This window comes from Dermacentor variabilis, chromosome 3 (genome assembly GCF_050947875.1).
Source record: "Dermacentor variabilis isolate Ectoservices chromosome 3, ASM5094787v1, whole genome shotgun sequence".
NCBI lineage: Eukaryota > Metazoa > Arthropoda > Arachnida > Ixodida > Ixodidae > Dermacentor > Dermacentor variabilis.
Window position 1 is genome coordinate 75,717,321 of NC_134570.1, and position 12,632 is coordinate 75,729,952.

A 12,632-nucleotide genomic window follows, 5' to 3' on the forward strand; every position below is an offset into this window, starting at 1 on the left:
TCCTCATTTACAGTTTATCTAAAACAAAAGCGTTAGAAAGAAAGCTTGTTTTAAAGAAATAAGATTTGCCTCAAAACGTATGCAAGCAATAAATATGATTGTCGGAAAACGCTCAAAAGAAATTACAGAATAATGAGAAGATTCCAAGTTCAAATGCGTTCGCTCAATTGAGCATGAATCTTGAGCGCCGCTCACTTACAGCGAAATGAAGAAAACTAACATGCGTCCTGGACGGTATACGATAAAGATAGTCTCAGCTCGGGCTCTGGAGCCGAAGGGTAAAAATTACCGAACTTACTTAACAGCGGTGATAGTCCCAGGTGTTGAAAATACAATATTCGCATTAACATAACGCAATTATGTATATTTTTTCTGCAATTACCACTGTGCGAAATCACTTCGCGTTTCATTCGGTATACCACCACGGATATGGCAGAATTTTTGCACAATATTACGCAAATTCTGTAGACAGTCTTCTATATACCTAATCTGACCAATGTGGTCCCGCTAGAAGGATAGTTGAAGCACTCTTCACAATTGTTGACATATACAGGCCTCACTTTCATACTCTAGCACGTGCTGTATCACAGGGCTATGTGCAAGGCCATGGGTTCACATCGCATGTCCACATAGTTTACTGTACACTATCATCGTCATCCGCACTGTCTCTTTTCTTTTTAGTTCCACTTTTCCTTTTCACCCACACAGTGTAGCAAATCAGAGAACGAGCTCTTCAGGCCAACGTCACTGCTTCTCTCACATAAAAAAATTAGTCGCTCTGACACATCGCGTCTCATCGAGGAATCAAAGATACTAAGAGGGAGCATCATGTGTCATACCGGAAAAAGAATGAAAAATACCTCATGGGAAATAGGCCCTCACCCCGTCTTGGACGAACTATTACCACTAGGCAATAGTGTTGGGGAAAGTAGAGCGGAGGATGGTATGGCGAGACGGTGGCGAGGGCCGATCGTGACAAGGGTGTCAAAGAAGCTGCCACTAACCAAGAATGCTTTGCATGGTCATTCAACCATGAAGGGCCTATTTCCCAATATTCGAAGCTCGAATGGACCTCGCAGGAAAGGGGGAGGCGTCGGTTGGTTTGCTAGCTGAAATTACGTTCCTTTCTATAGTCTTTTTTAGCTTCTTCTCGTGCTTTATTTACAATTCCAATATTAGAAAACAGCGCTGAAGACGTTTGCGCACACACAAAAGGAACACAGACATGAACGAGGAATCGCTCTAGGTTTAGTCTAAGGTCTGCCACGTTGCTGGTCTGTATGGATAAGCGCAGAAGCGCACTTGCGGAATTTTCTTGTGGAATCTGACGAGCTCGACCACAACGCGACAGACCTTTGCAAGAAAGCCGTCCTCTCACTGTCGCACCAAAAGCGTGTTTCGGGACCCTATGGCCTAAATGTCTTGGCAAAACAGGGCCACGTGGTTCTGCACGGGCTTCTCTGCGCAAACGCAGCTGCCGCCGCTAGTTGGCGTCCATCTGGTCGTGGTACCGTGTTGACGTCCTGCGGTTTAGCGCAGCGCTATGGTTGCACCGTTGACGTCATGCGCGTCCGTGCGAGCGCCGGCGCGTCTGTGCGTGATCTCACACTGGCATGCATCTCTGCAGAGGATCTGGGGTAACGCTCTATTTTTATTATATTTTATATTGACATTCATATTCTGCTTTATCCCCACCACTATATGACTCGGAGTGCTTATCGTTCCTTTGTGTTACAATCGTCTTATTTTTTTCCTATAGTCGGCAATGGCGGCTCTTTGCGTTCATTCGGGCTCGAATTATATCTTTCACTCAGACACTCCCTGATGTGTGTATGTATGCGCACGCATGTGCGCATACATACATACATACATACATACATACATACATACATACATACATACATACATACATACATACATACATACATACATACATACATACATACATACATACATACATACATACACACGTGTGTGTGTGTGTGTGTGTGTGTGTGTGTGCGTGTGTGTGGGTGTGTGTGTGTGTGTGTGTTCATCTCTTGGTTGACGGCACTAATAATAGTGAGACATTGGTTTCTGCGAGAGGCCGACGCGTCGGGTCGGAGACCATAGAAGGACAAGATCCCCTGGAACATAGCCGGCGCCACGGTGACGACGGACGCGGTCATAAATGCTTTTCCGCTTGTTCCGAGAAGCACAAAGGTTACGGTGAGCAACTTGGCGTGCTTCTTCGGCTTACCCGCCGTGGTTGCTCAGTGGCTATGGTGTTGGGCTGCTGAGCACGAGGTCGCGGGATCGAATCCCGGCCACGGCGGCCTCATTTCGATGGGGGCGAAATGCGAAAACACCCGTGTGCTTAGATTTAGGTGCACGTTAAAGAACCCCAGGTGGTCAAAATTTCTGGAGTCCTCCACTACGGCGTGCCTCATAATCAGAAAGTAGTTTTGGCACGTAAAACCCCAGATATTATTATTATTATTCTTCGGCTTGCGGGCAATGACGTCGCGGGCATACTCAGACACGGACTCTTGACGGGTAGGCAGTGTTGTGTCAATTATACAGGGTGTCACACGTAACTTGAGCCAAACATTAAATATATGCAAATGCCACGTAGCTGGACAGGACCAAAGTAATGTTATTTGCCTTCGCTTGGAGATACTCAGATTAATTTTTTTTCGTTCTGCCTAATTAGATAACTAGTCTTAATTAATTGTTCAACTTCTCAAATATTATAATTATATTAAAAGTGTAAATGAGAAAATTGTAGAGCGACATGAAAAACTCCTGATACAGCTTCCTACATAAAGTGCTACATAAAAGTGTTTTTCCCGAGAGTGAAAGAATCCCGCGAAAACCCGCGAAGTGCCTCTAGCGGCCAGTCGCGCAGCGATTTCGCGTGTATTTCCGGCCTTCATTACCACGAACAGATGCCAGTTGATGGCCTTCAAGATCCCTTACACGCAGGTTATTTTGCTTATCATGTTTAATCCGGAAAGCATGCGGTAACGACTACATTGCGTAAACAGAAATGCCCCCATCAACTAAATTAATTTATTGCTCCTATTGGTGCTCTATATATACGAGTGCTACAAATTTTCGCAAACGTTTAGACAGTTTCGAAGTATGGGTACCCAATGCATTAAACGGAGTTTGCCTTATGTAACTACAGTTTTGTGGCACGGCCTTCGGATGCCCGATGCTTCGGCCACGACTCACGGAACTCAGCCAAGTCAGCTTCGACCGGTCATTTGCAAAAGATTAACGATTTCTTTTTCTTCGTACGACCTGATTTTCACAGCTCCTATCGTCATTTAAGAAAACATTCCTTTTGGGCATAATCACGAAACGGTTAATCTCCTTCATGGCTAAAGGTACGCTCATCAGCGCCTAAACATGTCTTTCGACAAGGCGCGCGTCATTTGGCGCTGAGTAACGACGCCAGAACAGTTAAATGCCACTGCGGAAAGAAGTGCGCAGCGCGCTTATGCGGTCGATATATATATATATATATATATATATATATCATTACAAGTTGGGGCCCACGCGCAACAGCCGCGTCACTATTGACTGTTTAACCTTACAAATGCGGCATCGTTCATGCAACCGAAACTAATATGGTTGCTTGGTGGGCTGTCTGCTTTGATGACATTAAATATATGTTAGCAGCCTTTACCGTCGTTAGGAATGCGGTCAGCCGCGCAGAAGACACGTCGATCAAAGGAAGACGTTAGACAAACGCAGGCGCTGTATGGTGTGTATCTTACCATACATCTTCCTTTCGTCCACGTCTTTCACATCGCTGTTTGCCCGGCTGTTGTAGAACCAGCTATCCGAAGCGTCCTACCTGGTCAACTTTACTGCCGACTTTTCCACAACGATGAAGATAGGAGGAAAACAGTTTGCGGCGATGAAATGCTAACGCGCAGTGTATATACGAAATGAACGAGAAAACAAATCTACACGCCATAATTAGGAGCTCAGGTTTTGCGGAGCACTGTGGGAGCCCGTTCTCGTGAACATCTACAGCCGCGGTCAGGCTGAAGGAGCATTCGCACTGGCCACCGACAGAGGTCGCGCGACCTACGGAGTAAGTAGGAGTAAGAGGCGATTGGGGAAGATTGGTGGAAGAAAAGTTGGGAAACGACAGAAAACGGAGACGCACAAACGCAAAGTTCGGAATAGGTGGCCAGAAAATTTGTTTCTGGAAGTTCACATTGTTTTCTTTCCCTTTTTTTCTTTTTTAACCTAGGTAGCACATTAGGCAGCATAATAGCAAGAACTTGGTGGCGCAACCCACCGCCCCGTTCCACAGGGGGCGCTCATAACATCCATCCATCCATCCATCCATCCATGGCGACCGAGGAGCGACTTGGCGCCGCCGAAGTTCCCTATCGGCAAGCGCGACTGCATGTTGCCACATCGAAATGAGTGAGCCCTTCGCTTCGGCTCGCGCCACCATCACCATGCAAAATAACCATAGGCGTGTTCCGACGTCGTCCAACTGCGCCGCTGATTGGTTCAGCCAATCTGTAGCTGCAGTCGAGTGGCTGAAAAAATCGAGCAGCGCCGAGCGTGTGACCAAAAAAGAGTTGCTTTTCGAGAGAAGCGACTATTTGCGATCAAGGTGGTTGCGCGATCTATGCGTGTCGCCGGTGTGAATGAGCCCTGTAATTGTATCCGCGTCCTTGCGTATACACTGCGACATTCGAACAAAACATTCTCGGCAGTTTCCACTCTGCACTATAGTCGCTAGTACGAGATTGGAGAGTAGGGTGGTTGCGTCATTCGCGACCAAACATGGCTCGCAAAGCCCGGGCCGTGCAGAAACGCAATTCGACGCGGTCGGCTTCACAGCGGCCGTCATGACCTGTGCAACGCCCGTGTGCTTGGCGCCATGAGCAGACTAGCACTGTGTAAAACAATTAGCCATTGCTGCAGCACTGCCTTCGCGCGCTCGGGAAGGCGCGAGTCTGTCCTCCCACGGAGCGGCGCCTCCACCCACGAGTAACCTCACTGGCGCCCCACTTTGCCAGATGCGTCACGTGTCGGGTATAATTGTCCATATGGCACGGGACGTGGAGTTCTAGGCGCCGCCGCGAGATCGAGGGCGAGGATGCCTATAACCGTGCCGCAGGCGTAGCTCGACACACACACACACACACACACACACACACACACACACACACACACACACACACACACACACACACACACACACACACACACACACACACACACACACACACACGCGCGCGCGCGCGCGCGCACACGCACACGTACACACACGCACACGCACACGCACACGCGCACGCACACGCGCACGCACACGCGCACGCACACGCACGCACGCACGCACGCACGCACGCACACGCACGCACGCACACACACACACACACACACACGCGCGCGCGCGCTGAAATGAATAAAAACAACAATGGCAACAAAACAAAGTGACGTTGTCCAGTCAAGAACATCACTTATTATGCAATGGATCGACGGCTGATAAACTTCTGCTTTTCTGTTTCTTCGTGCCATTGCTGAAGGCGCATCCAAGCTCGCCCAGCTTTTTCAGATTCGGGTATCCCATGTCGGCAGCCTCATTAATTCCACGAATAAGGAAGGCTACGAATAAACGTTCAACGCCACTGACTGCGTCCGCAGCCCGTAATATCAACTGTAGCGCTGATAAACCAGCAGCGACGACACCTGTCGCGGTCATGCTTTCGTGACGCTGCGCTTTGCAGGGAAAACGGTGGAACGCTTGTCTAAAAAGCATAACGTGGCGGCTATGCGCGAGCACGCACGCAGTCCCTGGATAGCGTCGTCACGTCCTGTCTGCGACGTCATTTATAGAAAGGCCGATGCTTTCATGACAGAATTCATTCTGGAATAACTGATGACCCATTGACCGTCGTGTCATCTGCTGCGTCACCGTTTCCCGACACCTGTGATCTCTCGGTCTTCCCACATGACGTCACGGCTCAATGTGCGCAGGCCTTCCGTGAAGCGTGTATTGCGCTATCGATGCTCTGTGGGTGCAGGCGTCGTCAAGGAACACACATCATAAATAGTGCGACACTGCGGCGATTCTTACGTGACTCAAATCAAATTAAAAGACCGATTGTTGGTCGGAAACGAGGCCCCAGCTTCTTCACTACATATAAACTGGCTGCATGGCCCCAATAACGTGACTAAACGAATCACATGGTTCTATGGAGAACCAATCGCACGTCATATGAAATGCTCATAAAGATTTCAGTTTGCTATACAAAGACGAGGCGGACCATTGCCCATCTAGGGCAAAGTGTGGGTGACGTATTAGGGGTCGGCCAACAAACTAAGCAGCTTTGTCAATACGTCAGTCGCAACCTTACTTATGTCTTCATTTGCGTGTACAGATTGCACCGACTCATGCTGTGCACAGACGCGTTGTGTACACATGCGTACGTGTGTGTGTGCATGCGATCTTGACCGACTATTGGTTCATTAAAATGACAAGACAAAATGCACTGGCCAGAACCACTTTATTACAGACTTAAGAACAGAAACTCTGCGTCGCTACCTTCGCTTATTTTTCTTTATTACCACACAACACAGGACCTCGCGCAATACCGATAAATGCCAACTATCGGTAGGGGTTTGAAGGCAGTGGTTTTTAGCCTTTTGTCGCAAGCCATATATCATCTGTAGTGATTAACGTATATACACGGAAGCATTGACAAGACCACGCCTTTCATTCAGCAAGCCTACTATAAGCTGATAAAATTTTACCTCGGCCTGAAGTAAGCTGGCTTCCTAAGAATCACTATCACTGCCCACCAATGCGTAAGAATGCAACATAGAGCTCGGGTACGCTGTAACAAGCCCGTACGTTAGGCGACGAATGAAGTAGTCCCGCTGAATTTTAATTAGCTATTTAGTACCTGGTACAATTGCCCATTACCAGAAGCATATTAGAATGCGGCTCAGTGATTCTTGCCATTTGCGATAACATATGCTAATAACATTACCTAAATTTGACGACCCACAACAACAGAAACACCAGGGAGAATAGCTACGAGCTGTCTAGCTTCCAAAGTATTACATAATCTTTTGTGAGCAGTCTACGTAACGTCACGCTCTTGCCACATGTACAAAGATGACACTTGTATAGAACGCGATCCTGACGGCCAAAGCAGCCGCCATAGCACGAGGCAACCAGCATGGAGAGAGAAGACAGCGCACCCCGTAAATTTAGCTTGCATGCCCATATCCAGTTGGTTTCGCAAAAGTTATCATCACTATACGTCGCCGCGGCAGTCCAAAGCACCCGTCTCGCGAGCTCTAGACAAGTGTCTTGACCTCTGGAGGATATGTGATAAGCAACACCTCCGCGGTGGTCTCCAGAGTAGTCGCCAGCAACGCCAAAGGACACGACGGCCAGCCGTCAAGCCATGTCGGCATGAAAAGTTACAATTTAGCGCGTAGATTCCTGACTTCCCATGACTTTGTAAAAACGAGAGCACGCGTTCGCTGAGCCGATATCGCTTCGATTTTTAGTCGTGCAGAAGGAACGGTGAACTTGAATTTGACGGAGACCCGCTCACACGCATGTTCAAGCGTCACACCATCAGCCGAGCAGGAAGACAGCCAAAGCAGTCACGAGGCACAAGAGCAGTAACGTGGTCAATGACGTCGCGCACGAAGCTGTCGCCGACGATGAAATGCGGACGTCGTATACCACGGCGGGGCCCGGAGACTCCAGCAGGAGTGAATTTGGAGGCGCAGCTGCCATCGCCGTCTGCGATGACGTCTGCGGCGACGGTGATGACGACGACGGCCACTTGCGGGTCACCAGAGGCTTTCCAGAGCGTAATTTGTCACTCTTCTTGTCGTGGTCTGCTTCATCGAAAGAAGAGGTAGTGGGCAGACAAGGAGATGCCCACACCTGCACCGTTATGTTGGGGCCGTTTGTCAGCGTCACATAGAAGCAGCCTCCGTTGATCTGTACCTTGTCCGTGTCCGGTCCCCAGCCCAGCGATAAGCTTCCAATACGGGTCAGATCCACCTTGGCTTCCACGAGGTGCCACTTCTTTGGCAGCAGGAGCCAGGCTCCAGGTCCGGCTAACACGACTGCCCGCTTGCCAGCGAGTGCCCGGTGTTGGCAGGAGTAGCCGACGCCCAGTGACCATTCCGGTAGCGGACCATCGTCGACGTGCTGGTTGTGCTGCTCGGAGGACGCGACGGCGGCCTTAGCGCGGTCAAAGTCCTGCTTCTGGTCGGACGGCAGGTCGTAGTACACGGCCGATAACGGGAGAAGGCTCCGTAGCTTTACCAGTGTTTTCGTGCTCCATGGGTCGCGCGGCGAAGACCAGACAGTGAGCGTCGAGCCAGGGATGACGTCCAGTAGCCACAGAAGCTGCGTTGTCGACGCGGCCAGCATGGAGGCTCGCACGGGAAACGTGACGTGCGGAACGCGGTACGGACCGCAGACCAGGAGTCGGGCCATGGCCTCGACGTGAGCCCAAGTGTAAGATGTCATGGGACGCGTGGTCCAGCCGAGCGACAGGGTGGCCTGCGGGAAACGGCTGGTGCACAGCTGCAAGAAGTGCTGGGCATCCACGTCAGGACTGCCGCCCGGTCCTTCGACGATGTCAGCATTCAGCCAGAGGTCACGCAAGTTCTGCGAAGGAAAGTGGCATTCGTTTTAGATTCGTCTCTCTAAAATTCGTTCGACATAAAGTCTAGAGGTGCTTTACGGTAAAGTCGATAGGATTGCCTCAAAAAGCCTGTGAACTTATGGCCTTACATTTTCCGGGGCTATTGACCCACAGACAACACGTCTGGAAATCTAAAAATCACAATTTAGGTAAAATTGGGTAGATTTGTTAGTGACGTTAGGTCGTCTGTGTACTTTCTATAGACCAGGAGACGTGTTTACCGATGTAAATCAGCCATAGTCATATCAAATCTAAACCGTATAGTTTCTTTACATTAATATTTATAAAACAATATCCGCCCCCCACAGCTGCTTATGGGCCCTTTCATCCTGATGCAGAGTTGCCCCTCGGCTTTCAGGACGCAATTTCCGCTTTCTGATGAATTAAGGTAAGTATAATATTTTGCGAGAGCACTTAATAGCTCTAAGGTGATCTTGGAGTGTGCGTTGGTCGTTTTATTGAGGTGACGTTGTCATGCCTTCGCCAGGCCACTTCTTCAGCTTTCTTCCTCGCCATGGAGCGAAGGAAAACACAACTCAGCCCACGGCTGCCGGTACTCAAACTCACGCCTATGCGGCGATGCGCAGTTGGGAGTTAGATGCTCTATGAAGCAGTCTTAGTTATTGGAAATTTGCGCAGAGCTTTCCCCCTCACAGCCGCGTGAGGCAATGCGGCCAGTTTGCACGTCGTTGTGACTTCGGGAAGATGTGTGGCCCAACAAAGTATACTTCGAAGGCGACAACAAGCCCTACTGTAGTGGTTGAGCACGACGCTATGTGCATTATAGACAAGTATATGCTCTTTAAAGATGACGGTTTTCGCAATGAGAGTACGGACAGATTAATCGTGGACAAATTAATCCATATTATTGCGCCGTTGTGTCCGTCATAGCCCGCGGGCTGGTAGTTGGCCATTTGTAAACCTCGCATGTGGTATTATCATCGAGGAAAAATGGAGTGCTAATAACGTTATATTTCGAAACGTCCATAGCAGATCATGGGTATGCTAAACAGCAGCATCTTAGCTGGTTACGACAGGTAATTACCCAACGCAGCCTGCCTCCACGCTATGTCATACGCTGATGACAATTAGAGGCAGTTTACAGAGCGTTGTGAAATGCCGAAACACTAAGCACTTCAACTTATCGGCAGTAGTTGTCTCAGCGACTCATTCGTTGCCAAGTGAAATCTTGTCGTCATAGGGAACATATGACGCAAGTGCAAATTACGGTGTAATAAGTGTAAGTTCATTTCATTGCCTGTGTGCTACTTCTTTGTGATGAAAAATTATTTTGGCAAGTTTCATGATGGTCGCGCCAATTATTTAACAATGTTGAGGCAGAGCAGTAGACTATAGGGCCGACTTCTGAAAGGAGCGCTTCCTTTGGTCGGTCTGAAATAATTTTTTTTCTATGCACTTAAAACGGAACAAAAACGTTACACTCTGTCTACAAATGACTTAGTGAAAAATAGTGCTTGTGACCAAAAGTAACAGACACAGCGCAGTGGTAAAGCGGGCGTTATTTAATCAATGTTTTCTGCAACACCCGCGTTTAAACAGAGCTAACGAGGAGACAGAAGGTAGAAATTAATAAACTACAAAAAATATTTAAAGTATATACAAAGCTTCATACACACGTCTTATGATAATATTCCATACACATTGCTCAGAGTGCATGCAGCACTGTTATTTTCAACGTTGTCAGTTTTTTAAATTCTGGCATCAAACCTGCCAGCAAGCTGCCGCTCGTCGGTGACCGTAAGCATAAAATAATTGGTCGTGTTAGTTTTCCACGGGTTACGTTGGCTCGTTTTATAGTTTACACCGCGTATGTTGTAGCCTTCCTTAAACGACAGTAAGCGAGTGGTAGCTCAAGTTCGTTTTGCATATTACCGTAACAGTGTATTTATAAGAAGCAGTGGGGAAGAAGAACATGTAAGTGGTCAGAATGAAACCATATACTTGCGTCGTTCCTCTTAAAGGTATACATATACGCGATCAATATGATTGAGAAATCCCTAACGCACGTTTATAAGCAGACACAAAAATCACATACATTCTCATAGTCAGTCGTTTCTTTTTTTTTTTTTTCACAAACGCAAGCTACACTATTTCTTTTATATTGGGGGGGGGGAAGGGGGAGGGGAGGGCTAAAGGCGCATAACGCTAGTAAGCCAATTAGATTGTCATAGTGCGAAAAAGAAATAATAATCTGGCGCACAACATAACTAGTTCATACGTGAAGACAACCTAGACACGTGGAGATTAGCGGTGCTGCCAGATCTGCAAGTGCAGGGCAGCATCACTCCGCTTGAATACACGTTCGCGTAAACAACTCGACACGATCATTTTCCCAACAATGGAAGTGCTCGTGGAAGCCACGTGTTGTGAATCGACGGACGGTATGGTGAAAGTGGAGTGATCGCTGCTTCGGTGCATGGCTTCTGTGGAGTGCTTAGGCAGATGCATCGGCGATACTCCTTTGCGCGGGCTCTGACGCTGTGAGATAACATTGTTACGCGCTACAGCTTATCGGTTATCCTCATCTCCGCTCTCTGCGCCGCTGCACCGCTAAGTTGTAACTTGCTCTGAGCTCTTTTTGCTCGGCAGAGATAGCGATTCTTGCAGCTTAATTAATGCGCTCTTTGATGTCCTCTACATGTCCACCACGGATATAAAAAAAAAAAAAGATATAAAGGAAAAGGTTGGAGAGTCACGTGGCGAGTGATTTTTGTGTTACACATTTATAGCGATAATGAGCTGAAACAGACACAGACCTCAACGCGGGCACTATTAAACTTTGAAACACATCCTCCGCGCGCGTTATATTATGTCTCTATACAGGAAAAACCATGGCTTATCAGCGATTGGAAACGCACCTGGTCGTACGGCAAATCTATCCCTCCGACAAAATAGAGCCGCGCCGTATCACCGTACGGGTGATACGCGCAGACAGTGCATACCTAAAGCGCCCTCTAACGACCGCGCTAATTGTATACAGATAATTAAAACACGGCATCGGCCAGTTTCAGCTGAAATATGAAAACGCTCCCTCGTGTCCATATGCTATCCTAGGAAACTGAATTTGCATTCTATATTATGTCATGTCATGTATTATTATGTCGAATTTCCTACGCCGGGCGCTGTGTCATATGCGGGAGGGATGACGAGGCGCCGGCGCCTTGTCAGCCATTCATTTGCTTTATCGCGCTCTGCTCGTGCAAGGCAAGGCATCGTGCGCAAACGGCCGAGTAAGTCCAAACTGAAACGCACCTCCAGGGGCGCGCTCTCCATGTCCAGGAAGGCGCTCTCCAGCACCTCGCTCGCCTTGAAGTCCAGCTTGAGCGTCACGTTGCGCGGCGAGCCGCACACGATGCGCAGGAACTCCCGCAGGCTCAGGTCCCACGAGCGCACGGGCGGGTGCGCCATCACGGCCATGCCGTCCGCCTGGCTCACGTCCGCCTCCACGTACGGCGCCGCGCGGCCGCTCAGCGCCTGCTCCAGCTTCCAGCGGCTGTTGGTGCCGTGCGACCACTCGACGAGCGACACGTCCTCGCCCCTCTTGCGGACGGCCCCGAACGCCGCCGCGACTCCGTGGGAAGACGCCACGACGCAGAGCGTCAGCGCGAACAAGGCGAGACGTGAAGACGACAATCCGCAGGCGGTCCGGACCGGCGGACCCGGTGCTGGAGAAGTCCTCCTCCGGAGCCGCGCCATGGCTGGTGGCGTCTCGCGTTCGTCACCGCAACGAGGCCGTCCTGCCGATGCACCCGGGCTTTCGTTCGACGCTCGCCCTTCGACAACGACGACGCGCGCGGTTCACAGGAAGCGCGGGATGGTCGGGGGGCTCGCGCTCGCGGTTATCGCCGCAGCAGAGGAGGCCGCCGCGCAGCGCAAGGCCAATGTGGAAGGGGAGGCTTCGCGACGCCCTCT

General features: G+C 49.5%; 1 protein-coding gene across 1 annotated transcript; it reads right to left on the reverse strand.

Annotated features, from left to right (window-relative positions):
- Positions 1-6,507: 6,507 nt before the first annotated feature.
- LOC142575887 (uncharacterized) lies at positions 6,508-12,623 on the reverse strand. The gene is made up of 2 exons (XM_075685659.1): positions 11,973-12,623; positions 6,508-8,662 (listed from the first exon to the last, which is right to left on the reverse strand). Exons 1-2 carry the CDS (start codon positions 12,414-12,416, stop codon positions 7,610-7,612), a joined length of 1,497 nt encoding a protein of 498 aa, XP_075541774.1. The 5' UTR covers positions 12,417-12,623; the 3' UTR covers positions 6,508-7,609.
- Positions 12,624-12,632: the final 9 nt, after the last annotated feature.